The sequence below is a fragment of the Caretta caretta genome, chromosome 10 (assembly GCF_965140235.1).
Source record: "Caretta caretta isolate rCarCar2 chromosome 10, rCarCar1.hap1, whole genome shotgun sequence".
Classification (NCBI taxonomy): Eukaryota; Metazoa; Chordata; order Testudines; family Cheloniidae; genus Caretta; species Caretta caretta.
In genome coordinates this window covers 41431555-41452547 of record NC_134215.1, presented here as the reverse complement: position 1 = coordinate 41452547, position 20993 = coordinate 41431555, and the positions used below count along the sequence as shown (strand labels likewise).

The window sequence follows — 20993 nt, the reverse complement described above, 5'->3', positions numbered from 1 at the left end:
TTTAAAAGGGCGGCTGGGCAGCAGAGTTCGAAACGGTGACCAGACTGGCAGTGTGGGGTATTGCGGGACACCTGTTGGAGGCCACTAAAATTGACATAAGTAATGCAGTGTCTACGCTGATGCTGCATCGATCTAACTATGTTGACCTAAACGCTATTCCTCTCGTAGAAGTGGAGTTATTAAGTTGGCGTAGCAGGTGAGTTACATCGGCGGGAGCGACATTGTAGAGTAGACGCTTCCAGAGTTAGGTCTATGTAAGCTGCCTTATGTCGACCTAACTCTGGAGTATAGATCAGGCCTCGTTCATATCCGGATAATTTCTAAATCCCTTTTTCTCCCCATCTCTCTGTTTTCTGTCAATCCATATTTGAAACGGGAATGTTGGTAAAAGCTGTGCTGGCAGAGCTGCATGCGGTGGGCAAGTGCCATTTGTGCAGGCTCGCCCTGCCCCTGAGCTGAGCAGGAGGCCAGAGAAAGGCAGCTGGGAGAATTGCAGAGGCAGGGAATGGTTGCATCTGTGAAGCTGGTTGAAGTAGATGGGCATCTAACTCAGACCCCACAAGACGGGAAACTGGCAGAGTGATGAAATGTACAAAATTACATTCATCCTGAGGCAGTACGGTCAGGGCCATTAAAGCCAGATTCAGAACGACTCCTTCCTGTGGGGATACATGCACAGGGCTGTGTCACTGTCTGTTGTCTGAATGAGATCGTGGGAGGGGAAAGAGATCCACAGAGAACAGACGGGAAATGTCATGTTAGTTCTGGAATGGTGGCAATAGAGTTGAAAAGAACAGAGTGTGTTCCTCCAGAATCAAGTTGCTTCTTTAGAGCAAAGCATAGAGCGTGCGTGCGTGTGTGTGTACACATGCACATTCATGCACCCTTCACTGAGAGAACATGGGTCATTGAGAATGTTCCCCTAAATGCCCAAAGATAGCTGGTGCCTAAGGACTGTCCTGGCACTTGGGAGATATGGGCTCTCCTCTCAGCTCTGCCATTGACCTGCTAGGTGACCATGGACAAGTCATATCCCTGCTCTGTGCCTCAGTTTCCTCTCCCACCCTTTGTCTCTTGTTTCTTTAGCTTGTAAGCCCTTTGGGGCAGGGACTGTCTCACTATGTGATTGTACAGCACCTAGCACAATGGGGTCCTGATCTCAGCTAGAGCCACTGGGCAGTGGTGGAATATCAATAATAATGTTTTGGGACCGATACCTCTATTGTCACTTTAGCAATTGGGTTGAATCTTTGTTGGTATAACATCCGGTACAGCATGCTAACGTCAGCTTGGTCTCCAGATTCCTCTGACAGCAGAGACACAGCCAAGGGTAAAATATGTGGAGACTCTTTTTTCCTGCTAGCACCTTCCTGTTACAGCCAAGGCAGGAGCCCTGGGTATAAAAGGAGACCGCTGCCCTCGTTAGTAATGCTGAGTTACTCTTTCAGGATGGCTGCACCCTGTGGCGATGAGAGACCTAAATGGAAGAGGATTTCAGCAGAGGATGTTTGTTTGCTGTAGGGCATGCTGCTAACAATATCGCAGAACTGGCAGGAAGGTGTGGGTTGACTTACAGGCACATTGCCCAGGCAGAAGTTACAGCCATGAATACCCTGCACCAATGCTGAGCTGAGCAGAGCAGAAGGTCCCCTCTAGGCTTGGGTAGCTGATCCGTACCCTGCGATTCCCCTTGGGCAGCGCCATCCATGGGTCTCTGCCATTGGAAGAGGGTTCAGTTAGTGGTGGTGGCCAGCTGAGGGCAGCAGTGGTGCAGATGTGGGTGCCTATTCTGTGATGCCTGCTGAGACTGGCTCTTGCTGCAGCAGGCTGTGTTGGCTCAGCTCTGGCATGCCCTAACCCAAAGGGACTTGATATGGATGCTGTGATTTAATGGTGCTTTCTCTGCAATCACACCAGTGTGAGCTGTATTCCTGAGAGCTCCCACAAGCTAAGCAGGGTTGGCTGGGTCATTGCTGGGATGGGAGACCTCCAAGTAAAACAGAGCGCTGCAGGACAGAGTGCTGGTGAATCAATAGGGGGCACTCTTCCCTGACAGCCAGCTCTGGCCAGCAGCAGGGGATGCTGTGCTGTTGGGTGAGAGCTCACATCCTGACCACTGTGATCATTAAGGATCAGAAGAGGCAGGGTTGTTAACCTGTAGTGTCCTGGCCAAATTCTAACTGTAGTTTGCCTTCCTCAAATCCCTCCAGCAGTGCCAGCTGGGTTCAGAGTGCTCCTTTGCTTCCTGCCCTAAACTGCTATGTTCTGTTGCCAGGCAGCTGCCATGTTCCTCCCCAGAGGTGGCCATAATGGTTGTGTCTGTATATGCAGCACTATCCTGCAAAACCCAGGTGTGGGTAGCGCCTGTTGACTCCAGTGCAGAGAAGGAAATGGAAAGGCACCTCAGCACTTTGGTCCTGGGGGGTAAAGCGTGACCTCCCCAGAGGCCCCCTCCCAGTCTAGGGGAAGGGAAAGCTAGGCTGAGGTTACCCCCTTGTCCAGGGGCCTTCTGCTTCTAGCCCTGGTTTGCATGGTGCCGTGAGCTGGGAGGGGCTGTGCCATGGCAGTGTTTTTAGCGGTGTCTCACTGCTGTTTGCCTTTTTCTCCTCTGCCCCCAGGCTCAGTGGATATCCGGGTACCCGATGACCCTGTGATCGCCCTCTTTGGTCGGGACACCGTCCTCCACTGCTCTTTCTTGCCTGACACCAGCTTCAGCCTGGCCGAGCTCAGCCTCATCTGGCAGCTGACGGACACCAAGCGGTTGGTGCACAGCTTTGCCAGTGGGCGGGACCAGCTGGCTGACCAGGGCAGCGGCTATGTCAACCGCACGGCCCTCTTCTACGAGGAGCTGCCCCGGGGCAATGTCTCGCTGCTGCTGCGGCGGGTGCAGATCTCCGATGAGGGCAGCTTCACCTGCTTTGTCCGGGTCCATAGCTACAGCAGCGCGGCGGTGACGCTACAGGTGGCTGGTGAGAGACGGGAGGAGGTGCTGGCTGTAGAGAGACACCTGGGCAGGCCCAGCCCCTCATGTCCCCCTGGCAGAGCCATGCTCACCTGGGGCTTACCCCAGGTTCGCCCTGCAATCTAGTGTCTCATCCCCTCACCCACTGCCCTCCCACAGCACCTGCTGTCCTGCTCTCCATAGTCCCCCCCTCTCCCGCTCCATCCCTTCCCCTGTTTTCCTACACGGTTCCTGTCTCTTTCCCCTCTTGCCTGACCCAGAGCCCAACCATGGGTGGGTGGGGGCTAGGAGGGTTCAGGGTCCTGAGCTGAGTTTTGTGATTCTCTCTTTCAATAAGGGCTGAGCTTGAACCCGAAATCCAACCTCCCCAGGTCTGGGAAGGGTTAGACATGGGGCTCCCCTACTTCGGCAATTTGGGCCCATCTCTACCCCGTCCCGCTGTACTCCCCTGCCCTGGAGAGCCCCTCTCAGATGCTGTGGGGATGGGGACAATTTAAATTATCTGGATAGCCTGCCTGACCTCCCTCCCCTGGGGAAAGCTGCTAGCTCCAGGAATCCATTGTGGAGCTCGGCTAAACAACTGCACCAAAGAATCATAGAATATTAGGGTAGGAAGAGACCTCGGGAGGTCATCTAGTCCAACCCCCTGTTCAAAGCAGGACCAACACCAACTAAATCATCCCAGCCAAGGCTTTGTCAAGCCAGGCCTTAAAAACCTCTAAGGATGGAGATTCCACCACCTCCCTAGGTAACCCATTCCAGTGCTTCCCCACCCTCCTAGTAAAATAGTGTTTCCCAATATCCAACCTAGACCTCCCCACTGCACCAAAATCCTGTAGCCGGCCCAGTGCAGTTAGCCCTCATGGGGATGCAGTCACAGCAGCTGGGTCGTTGATGCTGCCCAGCCTGGAGCATGTGAAGGGATGGCCCCAGCCTGCCAGTCCCCCTTGGCTCACCCTGGCCTCTGATGTGCTAGATGCTGTTTGCTGTCCACAGAAACACGCTATGGGGAGGGGAGAGGGCATACGTTCTCAGCCCCCAGGTCCCATTAGAGTGAATAGGTGTCATGTATATTGGGTTGGGGGTTAGACACCATGAGCCAAACCAATGCCCAGCAAGAGGGCGCAGAGGGGTTGCACTTTGTGGGGTGTTTCTGCACAGCTCAGCGTTTTGCCTGGCAGGCTGTTAAGCTGTCTGGGGCATCTGCAGCTCCCTCCCCCATCTCCAGCTCCGTGGGTCAGCTTCTCCATGGCCTCCCAGCCGAGAGCATTGTGGGAAAGTTATCCTAGCATGCCCTTTGCTGTATTTCTGAGGCGAAGGGAAGGGGTGGGGTGGGAATGGTGCCCTGGGTCCCAGTGGTGTGATAACTATGGGGTGAGAAGGCCATGGGGGAGGAAGGGGAAATGACCTTGCATTATTCATCAGTGCCCACCTCTGGCCAGCTGGCTAACTTCCATTGCATCATACTGGCTCTCCTCTCCTTTTCAGCTTTGTATTCCAAGCCCAACTTGAACCTGGAGCCCAGCAAGAACCTGAAGCCAGGGGACCTAGTGACAGTGACCTGCCACGCCTTCCGCGGCTACCCTGCAGCCACGGTACTCTGGCAGGATGGCCAGGGCAACAACATCACAGAGAATGTCACCACCTCCCAGGTGGCCAATGAGGAAGGACTCTTTGACGTGCAGAGTGTCCTCCAGGTGGTGCTGGAGCCCAACAGCACCTACTCCTGCCTGGTGCGGAACCCCGTGCTGCAGCAGGAGACCCACGCCTCTGTTACCATCACTGGTGAGCCGGGCAGGGCGTTATGGCGGGGATGGGCCTACTGCCCAACAGCCCTGGGCATCCAGAACTCAGATCCTCAGGCTGGAGCTTTGGCCTCCCAGATAAAACCTAGAGAAGGGTGAAGGTGGTCCTGGAAAATGAGGTCTGAGCCAAATCTTCCCCCTAGACGCCAGCCCAGCCTGTCAAGGGGCCCAGAGCTTGCCTAGGCAGCCGTCTTCCTGTCTTTCCTTTGGCTTCTTTGCCTCTTCCTGGCCTCCACGCCATGCTGCAGGAATCTGGCCCTCACTGGCTGATCTGAGTCTCTCTGATGTGCCACGCTTCAGGGGGACCTTGGGCCGAGTCAAGGGGAGTGCATGACAAATCATTCCACCAGCTGGACACCTGCGTCCATAGAGGGGCAGATGCTGGCCTGTGGAAGACACCCCGCTTGGAAGGTGCAGCCTGGGAGGAGCAGGGGGGCAAAGGTGGCTTCACATCGCCTGCACTCTGGGCTGCTGCAGGGACGGAAGCAACCTTCACCGTAACTTGGAGTAGCCCAGAGGGTTGGTCTTATGGCAGCCTCCCCTGCACTGCTCAGCAGCCCCAAATCCCTGCGTTCTCTCCTACTCCTGGCATGCCACCAACACTGGGGCCTGAGGAGTGTGGTAGTGTGGGGCTGCTTATGCTGGGAGTTCTCCCTTGCCCCTATATGCTGCTGGAGAATCTGGCTCCTCGCCTCCATGTGCATCTCTACTCTGTCTGCAGTCCTGCCAGCTGCTTGTATGACAGACCTCCAGGGGACGCCTGGGAGCGAGGGGATGTGATGTGCATGGTTTGGTAGGTGGTGCTCTTCTCTCTGAGTCAGCATGGAGCTAGTGCCCAGCATGGCACCAGGGGGTGCTATGCTGCCAGAGATGCAGTCCCAGCTGAAATGGAAATAGAGGTCCTGACTGCTTGAGATCATTAAAGATCCTATTAGTAAAGCCCCAGCATTCTGCATAGATCTCAACTCAGGCAGTTACATTCCACCAACCTAAATCACCTCAGTATGTTTCAATAGGGTAAGGTGTTTTTCACTCTTTTTCTTACACTGTTGTGCAGCTGTGAGCTGTTAAAGAGTTGGTGTGTTCCACCCTAGAAGTAGCTGCAGTGATCCCTATGTGTTCACCACAGAGCACACTGGGAGCCTTGGGGCTGTAAGATTACTGTTAAGTTCCACTAACCATCCTAATAAGTAACTTCCCTGAGCAAATCCCTGCTATTCCTGGGCTACAAATATACCTATAATTACAGTAATCCTTCCAACCAGGAGCCTACCGTTTTCCAGTGTAACTCATGTCCTGGTTTCAGAGTAACAGCCGTGTTAGTCTGTATTTGCAAAAAGAAAAGGAGTACTTGTGGCACCTTAGAGACTAACCAATTTATTTGAGCATGAGCTTTCGTGAGCTACAGCTCACTTCATCGGATGCATACCGTGGAAACTGCAGAAGACATTATATACACACAGAGACCATGAAACAATACCTCCTCCCACCCCACTGTCCATCTATTACCAGCAGGACAGTGGGGTGGGAGGAGGTATTGTTTCATGGTCTCTGTGTGTATATAATGTCTTCTGCAGTTTCTACGGTATGCATCCGATGAAATGAGCTGTAGCTCACGAAAACTCATGCTCAAATAAATTGGTTAGTCTCTAAGGTGCCACAAGTACTCCTTTTCTTTTTTCATGTCCTGGTGAAGTTCTTGGGTAGTTCCGTTCAGCTAATATGCTGGCAGTTTGATTCCTACAGGCTGTCAGTGGCACCACTGGATTGTTGATGGCTGATTGTTCAGTGCTGTTCCCTCCACTTGATGACTGAGCGAGGAGGAGGAGGGAATTGAGAAAACAGATCATAAATATAAACAGGCCCAGTTTATTAAACACTGTTTATCGTACAGGAGGTTCTGCGCCATAAGAGCATTGTTCAACTTAGCCACTTCCCTCTGAAAGTGTCTTGCTCTGCTGGCTCGATAAATAAAGAATTGTCACAGCTGGGGCTGCCAAGGGAGCACAGTCAGGAGACTGTCGCTCAAGGAGACTGGCAACTGATAATACCAAGGTTGCAGACTAGTTCCCCATACAGGCCATCACTTGCAGTGCCTGTGCCCTGCGCAGGTTGTCTGCAGTGGGGCTTACACCTGGGGTGTGGATGCTGGATCTTAAAGCGTGACCTTCTACTACTTGAGCCAAATCCGAGCTGTCAGCCTAGGCTGCAGCAGGCTTAACCTGTGTATGGGCCCAGCCCCGGCTAGAGGGGATAAGAGTGCCGCGCTGAGTGGGTGAGCAGGTTACACATGTGCCACCCCCTCCACCCAGCTGGGTGAGACTGACTGGCTGCAAGACAGCCCATGGCAGAGCAGCTCTTCTTACTGCAGCGTAATGGGCACGAGCCAGGCCCAGGACACATGAAGCACGGATCCTGACTGTGGTATTGTGAGCCTGAGGGACCTAAGGAGAGTGGCCACCGTCCGCAGCCCTTAGCCGAAGGAGGACTGGCAAAGGAGAGCAGCAGGGCTGGGAGGGTTAGAGCCATCTGGGGCACGCAGAGTTCCTTGGTCAGCAGAGCTGTAACAGCCACACCTTCCCCCAGACCACGGGGCAGCACTAACCTTCCCCAGGGACTAGGGACCCCATCTGAAGGGGAGATAGGCAACAGTCCAGCCAGACCCTCTGTTCCACCTGGGTCTCTCTTGTCCAGCCACGGGTTGTGCTGTGGCTCAGCCCTTTACTGCCCTGAGACATAATTGGTGCCCCTCAGCCCCCTCGATGAAGTTCACCCAGCCCTACAGTCCTGCTTGGCACCCCTTCCGGTCCCCTTTCCTCTCCAAAACACACAGTCCACCCATCCAGCTGCTGCTGCTGGGGGACACGACTCCTGAGGAAATGGGTGTAGGGGTGCAATTTGTGTGGTGTGCTTCACCTAGAGCGATGGGTCAGGCTGCTCTGGGGTGCAGACGGTGCTGGCTGCCCCACTGTCCCCTGCCATCCCTGAAGAGGGAGCAGGGCTCAACCCCAGCTCTGGGAGGGCAGAGGGGAACATTCATGTGGCTTTGCTCTTCCACCCTCCTCCTGTTTTCTTGGAGGAATCTTGCTCCCCTTCTCCTGGACACCTGTCGTGTTCCCCTGCTCTGTGGTCAGCTCCCCTCCCCCTCTCATTAGTGCCTAGATAGTCCAGACTCTGGGGGGATTGGGGATGTTCATGCTCCATTTTAAAGAGGAAAGCAAGGAGAACGGAGTGAATTTGGTCTGGGAGTAGCCAGGCGTCCTGGGTTGGCTACTCGTCCTGGGTCATTTTCTGCCCTTTGTGTTCCTGCTGCATGATTGAACTACCCCAGCTACTCCATTGGTAAAGGGGGTGCTTGAAATCTCTGCCCAGTTCTGGCCCCGGGCAGAGCCGCTCCCATTGTATGCAGCGGGACCCAGGTGGGTCCCAGGCTCCGTTTCGTGGAAGCTGAGCTGGCAGGAGAAGTTCGACTTCTCAGTAAAATACTTTATGGGCCTGTCTCAGTTGCGCAGGTGACTAGGTCGCAGCTGGGTTATAAAGGGCTTCCAATTGTCCTTGCTAGCTCTCCTTTTATAGCTGCCTTGGAGATCTTTATAACCTTGCACACTTACCGGTAACATTAATTTAGTGCTTAATTATCCTTGGTACACCACTTGCTGGGATGTGAAGGAGGGTCCCGGGTGGAGCATAAAGCTTTTGGCTAGATTCATGGCGCTCCTTCCAGCAAGCTAAGCACTGCTGTGCAGATGCTGGGCGGAGGATGGAGGACCAGGATTTCTTCCGTACAGACACAGCTAGTGCTAGGCACCACCACTAGAGGAATAGAGGTGGTGGGCTCAGGTGGCACCAGGGAACTGCATTCCCCGGGTCCCAGACCTCTGCTGAATGTCCCAGGGGAACGCGTGGGGAGGGCAGTGATGGGTGAGCGCTAGACAACACTCCTTGCAGAGCACTAATGGAATCTTGTCCAGCTGTGGTAAGCTGTGATTTCAGTGTAGTTACATGGGTTGAGCATGGGAGTGATGCCGTGCTGACTAAGATCCAGCATATGTCCTCTGCCGGAGAAGGGTGGACGTGTACTGAAGAGCACTCGGTGAGATGGTCGTTCTGCTTACTGAGTCGATAAGTCTCAAGCTGGAGTGCTGTTGCCGCCTCTCAGCGCCAAACATACGTCTGTGGTGTCTGGCTTCAGTCTGGTACCTGAGTGTGGGTGGTCACATATCATTCCAATAGCTCCAGCCTGCTGCTTCTTGGCTTGGGTGGCAGAGCCTGCCGGGTAAAGGTCCCAGAATCCTGACCTGTGAAGAGAAAGAGGGAGGATACAGACTACTTGTCCTGCCCAGGGGCCTGCTGTATAGGCTGGCCGAAGTGGATAAGCTTATTTCAGGGAGGACCAGGTGGTGCTGTTATAGTTATCCAAGTCTTTTTCTTGTGAGGAAAAAGTCTTGGAACATGCCTTGGGAAGATATGCTGTGTTGTTGCTAGATTTTGGTGAGGTGAGATTCTGGGTAGAGTCAGTGTCTTGTGAAGAGGGAGCTGTGTGAGCGTTAGGAGAGATTTCTGTGTGCCTTGATCTCTGAGAGTTAATTCCTGAGGCAGCATGGCCCTCTGGGAACCAAACATTGGTGCTGAGCTGAGATTCTGAGGGGCTGATGTACAGGTAAATAAAAAAATTACACTTAGAATTTACCCGGATTTCACATAACTGATTTCTCTTCTACTGAGAAGCTGATCTGCAAGATCCTGGACTCCTGCTGTCTACCACTCAGTTGAGGGCAATTCTAGGCTCAGAATGGAATATTTATAAGAATAAAGGGCACCACTGGTTGTGAAGAACATGTATCTTCCCAGACTTTCAGCACTTCCTCTTAGAGCACTAAAGGAATGTGAGTGGATAGGGCTATAACTGCCCCAGTCATGCAATTTTCTAGATGGGTTTGAACACCGCTGTTTATCGCTCTTTAATCCTCTCCCCATCCCCAGTAAGATTCGCAAACTCATTTCTCTTGAGCAAGGCCAACCTACTAAAGCAAGTGTGCAGCTTGTTGGCCAACCTATTGCAGAGCTAGACGGAGTCCCAAGGCTTGTCTCCTTTGAACAGAACTTCCCAGATGAAAGTTCTCCTGCAATAAGACAGGCCATGGCAAATCTCTGGGCTCATGAAGTTATCTGCACTATGCAGACACATCCCCTTGACGCTGCTGTCCGGTCTGCCTGCCACTAGAGTCCCACCCTCAGACTGCTCAGCCTGTACCCTGGATTCTCTCTCTGCAGACCCTGGACAACAGAATTCTATGTCTGGAGAGAAAGCTTGGTTGGTATGTTCTCAGTAGAGCACACAACAGTCGGTTGTGTAACAGACTCACTGTTGAATCCATTGCCATTCATCATGTGCAGCCCACTTGAGGTTTCCCTTGGGAGTCGTGGTACTTTCCTAATGGAGTTGCCACCTCCATGTGTTTGTCCAATGGGCAAAATAATGATATGGCATTTACTCCCCCACATCCTGTGTCCAATGCTCAAGTCCAGGATTCTCTTCTCCTCCAGCAGGCTCCAGGGCAGGACTCTGGGAATCAGAACTGCCCAGCGTTTTCTGTAGCTGGCTGGCAGCCCTTGCTCTGTGTCTCATGCATTTGATGTGTGTCCTGTCATGCTGCTCTGGCATTGTACCCAGCTTTTTTTTCTCCTCCCTCCCAGCAGAGCAACCTTGCACCACAGAACTAATTGCTGGGCAAATTAGCATGTAAATGTAAACTCATTTGCTCCAGTTTTGTTTCCTGGGCAAGAGGGGTGTGTGTATGTGTAGGGGAGACCGGTGTTGGGTTTGCTTCAGGTCCTTTGTGGCGGCTGCAGAGGTAGCAGGCTTTCCTGTGGCGGGACCATACGTACATGTGTCCTATATACTCCACTCTCCTTTCTTCAGCAGCGGCCAGTGCCAGATACGTGCAAGCCACTGTAATTGACCTGCTTGTGCGATACCCTGCAGAGCCATGGGAAGAAATCCCTTCCTGATCCCTAAGGGCGATTGGCTGTTTCCCTGAAGCCTGAGGATTGAGGGGCCTTTTTGTTTTTAATCCCAGCTCGTGTAACCAGAGGTACTCCTGTATTCTCATTCCTCAAACAAAATCCAGATCTCTTATGACCAAAGCTACTCCTGATGATCAAGGAATTTGAAGACAAAATGGATGAAAAAAAGAATCTGCCTATTTATTTACTACTTGGCTGCCTCTGAAGGACTGGTGCCCAGGTCTGCATCTTCCTTTATTTAAAACAAACCCAGTGAGCTGTTTATTATTCAGGAGTAGCCCAAACACTTCCACTTTGTGTAACATCCCCATATCATGGGTTGTCAGCAGGCTTTGAACTTGGGACCTTTGGCACTATAAGCACAGGCCTCTGCTACCTGAGCTAAAAGAAAAACTGCACTAGTAGGCAGCTTTTTATCTTCTGTTTGGACCAGCTGCTAGAGGGAGGAGTCCGCTTAGCCAACATATTACACAGGCTGTAGAGTTGCTACAGTATTTGGGCCAATGCTGTACCATAACAGCAGCTCTAGCTCAATTCCTCCCTTCCCCCTGTAGATCATAGAATTATAGAATATCAGGGTTGGAAGGGACCTCAGGAGGTCATCTAGTCCAATCCCCTGCTCAAAGCAGGACCAAGCCCCAACTAAATCATCCCAGCCAGGGCTTTGTCAAGCCTGACCTTAAAAACTTCAAAGGAAGGAGATTCCACCACCTCCCTAGGTAACACATTCCAGTGTTTCACCACCCTCCTAGTGAAAAAGTTTTTCCTAATATCCAACCTAAATCTCCCCCACTGCAACTTGAGACCACACTCCTTGTTCTGTCATCTGCTACCACTGAGAACAGTCTAGAGCCATCCTCTTTGGAACCCCCTTTCAGGTAGTTGAAAGCAGCTATCCAATCCCCCCTCATTCTTCTCTTCCGCAGAGTAAACAATCCCAGTTCCCTCAGCCTCTCCTCATAACTCATGTGTTCCAGTCCCCTAATCATTTTTGTTGCCCTCTGCTGGACGCTTTCCAATTTTTCCATATCCTTCTTGTAGTGTGGGGCCCAAAATTGGACATAGTACTCCAGATGAGGCCTCACCAATGTCGAAAAGAGGGGAATGATCACGTCCCTCGATCTGCTGGCAGTTCCCCTACTTATACATCCCAAAATGCCATTGGCCTTCTTGGCAACAAGGGCACACTGTTGACTCATATCCAGCTTCTCGTCCACTGTAACCCCTAGGTCCTTTTCTGCAGAACTGCTGCCTAGCCATTCGGTCCCTAGTCTGTAGCGGTCCATGGGATTCTTCAGTCCTAAGTGCAGGACTCTACACTTGTCCTTGTTGAACCTCATCAGATTTCTTTTGGCCCAATCCTCTAATTTGTCTAGGGCCCTCTGTATCCTATCCCTACCCTCCAGTGTACCCTCTTCCCAGTTGAGTGTCATCTGCAAACTTGCTGAGCGTGCAATCCACACCATCCTCCAGATCATTAACAAAGATATTGAACAAAACCGGCCCTAGGACCGACCCTTGGGTCACTCCATTTGATACCGGCTGCCAACTAGACATGGAGCCATTGATCACTACCCGTTGAGCCTGACAATCTAGCCAACTTTCTATCCACCTTATAATCCATTCGTCCAGCCCATACTTCTTTAACTTGCTGTCAAGAATCCTGTGGGAGACTGTGTCAAAAGCTTTGCTAAAGTCAAGGAACAACACGTCCGCTGCTTTTGTATATGCCCCAGCTTAGTTTCCGTGGCCAGATACCACCCCCAGCCCATGGGTGGCATGGGTGACCCACTGAGGTGCATGCCAGGACGTGCGTGAATACCTCTGAACCTGTGGTGGGAACGTGCCGTGCCTGCTCCTATCACTCACTGCTGGAGTTAGATTGCAGGGGAAGGATGAAGCAGCACCTGAGTCTCCTCTCCAGACTCCTAACATGAGACAGATCAGCGTTTGATCTGAATGTATTAGTATAATTATTTAAAGGTTGATGAAGTGTTTTATGGAGTGACTCAACCAGCTGCTTTCCTGCGTTGCCTGCTGCATCCAGAACCATGGTGGAAGGTGGCAGTTAGAACATCCAAAGATCCAAATGGCCTGAGAGCACCACACGGTTCTACAGGTGCTGTTGAGATGGCTGAGAGGCTGCAGCTGGCCTAGTTTGACAAACAGTCACCTGATCTACCACTAGCTAATCTAACTCTAAAGCCCCATCACCATGGGCACAAGGCCAAGGCACCCTGTAATAATACCTAGCTCTCACAAAGCCCTTTTCCCCTGTAGATCTTGAGGGAGGTGAGAATTGGCTCCATTTTATAGATGGGGAAACTGAGGTACAGGGCGGTGAAGCCTAAGTTCAGGCAGCAGGCCAGTGGCAGAGCTGGGACTAGAACCCAACTCTCCTGAGTGCTAGTTGATACTCTATCCACTAGGCCATGCTGCCTCACTTATAGCCCACTTCAGCCATATGGGATGGAATGAGGAAATTTAGCAGTTCTGAGAAGCATCTTTGCAGATGATTGCTGATGGTGAGGCACTTGTAGCATATTCTAAATAATGGGACCAATCCTCACACTATCTTCCCCAGCAAACTTCACCAGAACATGCAGCATATCCCGTAGGATGCACTGCAGTCTCTCTTCCTCTGCTATGCTGAGAGCTAGAGTGTGTTCATCTAAATACTATTTAATGAACCCCGAAGAGAGAAAGTTAAACATATTAACCCAGTAGCATGAACTGTGGTTAAAGTACTGTCACAGCAAACAGCTTTCCTCTATCTAATTTATACAGACACACATCCGCCTCTGCCTTCTCATCTTCACTCACTCTTAGGATAGTTTAGGTCTTGGCTGTACCAGGAGCGACTCCCCCTTCTTGTTGTTAGCAGTTTGGACCAATCCTGCTCTGAAGAGTTTTTAGCTGCAACCATAGGCAGGACTAACCCCCGGTCAGCACCAACAGCTGGGCCTGGCTTTGATCTCAATTGTACACGCTTTCGTCTTTACGGTACTTTTGCAATTAAGCCATTTTAGTATTAGTTCAGGCTACACCCACTGCTCAGGCAAATGGCGTTTAGCTAAGCTGGCAGGATGGGGACTTTGGTACTTGGCTGTCCCCCATTACCATGTCATTGGAACACCTCATAAACTTTAGCATCCCTGGGAGGCAGGGCTGTTCTCATTGTACAGATGGGGAAACCGAGGCACAGAGAGAGAGAGAGTGACTTGCTCAGGGTCACACAGGATGATGATGGGAGAGCAGCAACTTGAATCCAGATCTCCAGATCTCCCTAACCACTGGGCCATCCTAGCTCTCACATCGAGAACCCATTTTCCCTGCAACTAGCTGGCGGGGCGCTTCATTCACCAGGGCTGCTGAGCCAACGCTTTTCAACATTATTAAACCCATGCAGATTTTCCTTTTGTGCTGAAGTTTATGGTTATAAGCAAATTATTTGTGTTTATGCAAATTAGGCTATTTCGCATAAAACATTACACCGAGGCTGCACAAAGCAGTGACTGAGAGAACTTAGAAACCAGGTGGTTTTGAATGGCTTTTTGAGAACTGCAGTTCTCACACACTTTTTTTTTTTTTTTTTTATTGCTACATATTTTTGGGAGTGACTCGTTCTCTCCTTTTGGCTTGGTTCAAGATCTCTCAGCTGAATGAGTCAGCTGCAGGCCTGGCGGCCATCCACATTCTGTGTAATGTGTGCACCCGTGACCCCATGGTGGGAGTGTTTTTGCACCAGTCATTGTGTTTGACTGAGGTAGTCTGAAATGCAAGTAACTGGCGGAGGAAGTCAGCCTAACCCACCTAAAACACGCTCTGCCGTGGGGAGAGGAGACCCTCTGAACTGACTGCCTTTTTCCTTAGTACTCTGGGCATCAGCTAGCCTCGCCCCCTCGTGGCAGAGCAGGGTAGGAATGGGTGATAAAATCAGACTCCCCCATATTTACCCCAAAGCCCCCATCACTCTATTTCTGAGGTGTCCGTAGCTGGGCTGGCTTCCCAGAAGCAGGAGGTGCTGGAAGGCCGCCTGTTCTGGTCAGATTTCCCACTCTGCTCTGCACACTCCGAGACTCGGAGATGAACCCTGACTTAGGGCTGTGTCATCCCCACTGAGCCACCTCCACCTTTTTGCGGGCTGCCCATCGCCGCAGCAAGGGGGACTGCGATAGCTCCTGAGCTTTGGGGGCCACTGAGATCCCCCCGGGCACTGGCCTGGGATCATCTCCCTTGATGATCTGCCGCCCTGACCGGGAAAACCGAGAAGTCTGCTGCTTGCCGGGGGCCAAGATTCGCGATGTGACGGAGAGACTGCCGAGACTCATCAAGCCCTCGGATCGCTACCCCTTCCTGCTTCTCCACGTGGGCACCAATGATACTGCCAAGAATGACCTTGAGCGGATCACTGCGGACTATGTGGCTCTAGGAAGAAGGATAAAGGAGTTGGAGGCGCAAGTGGTGTTCTCGTCCATCCTCCCCGTGGAAGGAAAAGGCCTAGGTAGGGACCGTCGAATCGTGGAAGTCAACGAATGGCTACGCAGGTGGTGTCGGAGAGAAGGCTTTGGATTCTTTGACCATGGGATGGTGTTCCATGAAGGAGGAGTGCTGGGCAGAGACGGGCTCCATCTTACGAAGAGAGGGAAGAGCATCTTTGCCAGCAGGCTGGCTAACCTAGTGAGGAGGGCTTTAAACTAGGTTCACCGGGGGAAGGAGACCAAAGCCCTGAGGTAAGTGGGAAAGCGGGATACCGGGAGGAAGCACAGGCAGGAATGTCTGTGAGGGGAGGGCTCCTGCCTCATACTGGGAATGAGGGGCGATCAACAGGTTATCTCAAGTGCTTATATACAAATGCACAAAGCCTTGGAAACAAGCAGGGAGAACTGGAGGTCCTGGTGATGTCAAGGAACTATGACGTGATCGGAATAACAGAGACTTGGTGGGATAACTCGCATGACTGGAGTACTGTCATGGATGGTTATAAACTGTTCAGGAAGGACAGGCAGGGCAGAAAAGGTGGGGGAGTAGCACTGTATGTAAGGGAGCAGTATGACTGCTCAGAGCTCCGGTACGAAACTGCAGAAAAACCTGAGTGTCTCTGGATTAAGTTTAGAAGTGTGTGCAACAAGAGTGATGTAGTGGTGGGAGTCTGCTATAGACCACCGGACCAGGGGGATGAGGTAGATGAGGCTTTCTTCCGGCAGCTCACGGAAGCTACTAGATCGCATGCCCTGATTCTCATGGGTGACTTTAATTTTCCTGATATCTGCTGGGAGAGCAATACAGCGGTGCATAGACAATCCAGGAAGTTTTTGGAAAGCGTAGGGGACAATTTCCTGGCGCAAGTGCTAGAGGAGCCAACTAGGGGGGGCGCTTTTCTTGACCTGCTGCTCACAAACCGGATAGAATTAGTGGGGGAAGCAAAAGTGGATGGGAATCTGGGAGGCAGTGACCATGAGTTGGTTGAGTTCAGGATCCTGACGCAGGGAAGAAAGGTAAGCAGCAGGATACGGACCCTGGACTTCAGGAAAGCAGACTTCGACTCCCTCAGGGAACGGATGGCCAGGATCCCCTGGGGGACTAACTTGAAGGGGAAAGGAGTCCAGGGGAGCTGGCTGTATTTCAAGGAATCCCTGTTGAGGTTACAGGGACAAACCATCCCGATGAGTCGAAAGAATAGTAAATATGGCAGGCGACCAGCTTGGCTTAATGGTGAAATCCTAGCGGATCTTAAACATAAAAAAGAGGCTTACAAGAAGTGGAAGGTTGGACATATGACCAGGGAAGAGTATAAAAATATTGCTCGGGCATGTAGGAATGATATCAGGAGGGCCAAATCGCACCTAGAGCTGCAGCTAGCCAGAGATGTCAAGAGTAACAAGAAGGGTTTCTTCAGGTATGTTGGCAACAAGAAGAAAGCCAAGGAAAGTGTGGGCCCCTTACTGAATGAGGGAGGCAACCTAGTGACAGAGGATGTGGAAAAAGCTAATGTACTCAATGCTTTTTTTGCCTCTGTTTTCACTAACAAGGTCAGCTCCCAGGCTGCTGTGCTGGGCATCGCAAAATGGGGAAGAGATGGCCAGCCCTCTGTGGAGATAGAGGTGGTTAGGGACTATTTAGAAAAGCTGGACGTGCACAAGTCCATGGGGCCAGACAAGTTGCATCCGAGAGTGCTGAAGGAATTGGCGGCTGTGATTGCAGAGCCATTGGCCATTATCTTTGAAAACTCGTGGCGAACGGGGGAAGTGCCAGATGACTGGAAAAAGGCTAATGTAGTGCCAATCTTTAAAAAAGGGAAGAAGGAGGATCCTGGGAACTACAGGCCAGTCAGCCTCACCTCAGTCCCTGGAAAAATCATGGAGCAGGTCCTCAAAGAATCAATCCTGAAGCACTTGCATGAGAGGAAAGTGATCAGAAACAGCCACAATGGATTCACCAAGGGAAGGTCATGCCTGACTAATCTAATTGCCTTTTATGATGAGATTACTGGTTCTGTGGATGAAGGGAAAGCAGTGGATGTATTGTTTCTTGACTTTAGCAAAGCTTTTGACACGGTCTCCCACAGTATTCTTGTCAGCAAGTTAAGGAAGTATGGGCTGGAAGAATGCACTATAAGGTGGGTAGAAAGCTGGCTAGATTGTCGGGCTCAAGGGGTAGTGATCAATGGCTCCATGTCTAGTTGGCAGCCGGTGTCAAGTGGAGTGCCCCAAGGGTCGGTCCTGGGGCCGGTTTTGTTCAATATCTTCATAAATGATCTGGAGGATGGTGTGGATTGCACTCTCAGCAAATTTGCGGATGATACTAAACTGGGAGGAGTGGTAGATACGCTGGAGGGGAGGGATAGGATACAGAAGGACCTAGACAAATTGGAGGATTGGGCCAAAAGAAATCTGATGAGGTTCAATAAGGATAAGTGCAGGGTCCTGCACTTAGGACGGAAGAACCCAATGCACAGCTACAGACTAGGGACCGAATGGCTAGGCAGCAGTTCTGCGGAAAAGGACCTAGGGGTGACAGTGGACGAGAAGCTGGATATGAGTCAGCAGTGTGCCCTTGTTGCCAAGAAGGCCAATGGCATTTTGGTATGTATAAGTAGGGGCATAGCGAGCAGATCGAGGGACGTGATCGTTCCCCTCTATTCGACATTGGTGAGGCCTCATCTGGAGTACTGTGTCCAGTTTTGGGCCCCACACTTCAAGAAGGATGTGGATAAATTGGAGAGAGTCTAGCGAAGGGCAACAACAATGATTAGGGGTCTGGAACACATGAGTTATGAGGAGAGGCTGAGGGAGCTGGGATTGTTTAGGCTGCAGAAGAGAAGAATGAGGGGGGATTTGATAGCTGCTTTCAACTACCTGAAAGGGGGTTCCAAAGAGGATGGCTCTAGACTGTTCTCAATGGTAGCAGATGACAGAACGAGGAGTAATGGTCTCAAGCTGCAGTGGGGGAGGTTTAGATTGGATATTAGGAAAAACTTTTTCACTAAGAGGGTGGTGAAACACTGGAATGCGTTACCTAGGGAGGTGGTAGAATCTCCTTCCTTAGAGGTTTTTAAGGTCAGGCTTGACAAAGCCCTGGCTGGGATGATTTAACTGGGAATTGGTCCTGCTTCGAGCAGGGGGTTGGACTAGATGACCTTCTGGGGTCCCTTCCAACCCTTATATTCTATGATTCTATGATGCACTCAGTCATTGACTCAGTACATGCCTAACTCCAAGCACGTGAGTTGTCCCATTGAAGGCAGTGGCAGTGCTCCCCAGCATGTAGTTCGGTGTGTGCTCTAGTACCTTGCTAATGGGGGAGGCACAGGACAAAGAGCCCCTCAGTGTCTCTGTCCCACCAAACGCCCTTCCCATAGGAGGGGAGCAAGGAGCCAGGGCATAGCTTTTGGCATTCCTCTGGGATGTGCTCCCTCTCTCTCTGTAGCAGCAGCACTGACCATGGTGGCATTTCTGTTTTTCTCTCTGAAGGCCAGCACCTCACCTTCCCTGCCGTGGCTCTCTGGGTGACCGTGGGACTCGCTATCTGCATCTTGGGGCTACTGGGCGCCCTGGCTTACGTGTGCCGGAAGAAAATTCGCCAGAGCTGCAAGGAAGAGGAAGAGAATGCCGGTAAGGAGCCCAGAGCGCTCTCTCTCTCTCTCTCTCGTGTGTGTGTGTATGGCGAGGGTGTGAATTCTCAGAGTCCTGTCTGCTCCGAGCCCGGAGGGCCTGTCAAGGTTCTCAGCCTTAACAGTTAGTCCTGCCTCTCTTATAGAATATCAGGGTTGGAAGGGACCACAGGAGGTCATCTAGTCCAACCCCCTGCTCAAAGCAGGGCCAATCCCCAATTTTTGTCCCAGATCCCTAAATGGCCCCCTCAAGGATTGAACTCTCAACCCTGGTTTAAGCAGGCTAATGCTCAAACCCCTGAGCTATCCCTCCCCCCGGAAGACTTTTTGTAGATGTTCCAGGTGTTCTGCCCAGGAATCTGAAAATATGGCCACATCGTCAAGGTAGGCGACTGCATATTCTCCTAATCCCACTAGGAGACCATCTACAAGTCTTTGGAAGGTGGCGGGTGCATTCCGCAGCCCGAGAGGGAATACATTAAATTCATACAGCCCGACCTGTGTGGTGAAGGCTGACTTTTCCTTGGCGGATTCATCTAGCGGTACCTGCCAGTACCCCTTGGTTAATGTGGTAGGCATGTCGGGTAAATGACACGTCTGGTTTCCATCTTAGGGCTCTGATCCGCCTACAGGAATCCTCGGGTGTTAGCCCCATTCTGACTCTCGCCTTGGTTTTAAACAGTTCATACTTGTTCATGTGTTCCTTAGGCATTTCAGCCGCCACCTCAGCTAAGGGTCCACTGAGCTGCGGCCTCAGCTCTACCATGTATTGGTCTGTAGAGATGCTATACCCAAGGCAGGCCCATTTGAAGTTTTCTAAGAAGGCCTCGGTATCATCGCCTAACTTGTAGGTGGGGAACTTCCTGGGATGTGAAATGGTACCTGGAGAAGGATTGCTATTCTGCTGAGCCTTTGCCTTCTCTATCTCCAGGGATGCTTCCTCTCTTTTTCCTTTTCCTCCATTTCTTTTTCCTTTGCCTCCATAGCTCTCCTGTGGGCAGCCTCTTTGGCTGTTTCTGTTTTGGGCTCTGTCATGTTTGCCTCTCTATTTTTAACTAACTTTACACCCGAGAGTTAGAAATAAAACAAACAAAAAACTTGGCTTGTAAAATTTTGCTGTGCTGTAACCAGATACCTATGTTCTCTGACAGTGATTGTCAGCCTACAGAAAAATCCTTAAAAAAACCCCTAACACCTTTGTCTCCAGGCAAATAGACAGAAAACTCCTCTAGTTGCTCTTAGGTAAAAAAAATCTTCTTCAGGTCTGTGAAGACTTGTGAATTTCCCTGCAGGAGGTTAACTACCCTGCCTTTTGGTAGAGAAAACTCCAGCTCACAAAAGACAATTCCCTTTTGTCTCTGCTCTGGACCCCAAGCAGAGACAAAAAAAAAAACTCTTAACTGCTTTCAGCTGAAAACCTGCTTTCCAGCAGCCCAAAGGGAAAAAAAAAATCGCTTTTTAAAATCTGTGCTTCTTGTTCAAAAAATCTCAAATTGATCTCAAAATGATTTCAAGTTAATCCCACTGCTTCCACCATGTCAAGGTTCCTTCCCAACTCTGAACTCTAGGGTACAGATGTGGGGACCTGCATGAAAACCCCCAAGCTTATTTTTACCAGCTTAGATTAAAACTTCTCCAAGGTACAAACTATTTTACCTTTTGCCCTTCGACTTTATTGCTGCCACCACCAAGCATCTAACAAATATATAACAGGGAAAGAGCCCACTTGGAAACGTCTTTCCCCCCAGAATCCTCCCAAACCCTACACCCCCTTTCCTGGGGAAGGCTTGATAAAAATCCTCACCAATTTGCATAGGTGAACACAGACCCAAACCTTTGGATCTTAAGAACAATGAAAAAGCAATCAGGTTCTTAAAAGAAGAATTTTAATTGAAGAAAAAGTAAAAGAATCACCTCTGTAAAATCAGGATGGTAAATACCTTTCAGAGTAATCGGATTCAAAACGTTGAGAGTCCCTCTAGGCAAAACCTTAAGTTACAAAAAGACACAAAAAAAAAGGAATATACATTCCATTCAGCACAGCTTATTTTATCAGCCATTTAAACAAAACAGAATCTAAGGCATA

At 51.0% G+C, this 20993-nt stretch overlaps 1 protein-coding gene across 4 annotated transcripts in view; it reads left to right on the top strand.

Annotated features, from left to right (window-relative positions):
- The window catches only part of CD276 (CD276 molecule), a 100347-nt gene that overhangs the window by 52726 nt on the left and 26628 nt on the right, over positions 1-20993 (top strand). For all 4 annotated transcript variants that reach the window (XM_048866152.2, XM_048866151.2, XM_048866150.2 and 1 more), the window contains exons 3-5: positions 2619-2969; positions 4451-4747; positions 18768-18908. In XM_048866152.2, coding sequence (XP_048722109.1) covers positions 2619-2969; positions 4451-4747; positions 18768-18908 — 789 coding nt within the window. The remainder of the gene's footprint in view (positions 1-2618; positions 2970-4450; positions 4748-18767; positions 18909-20993) is intronic.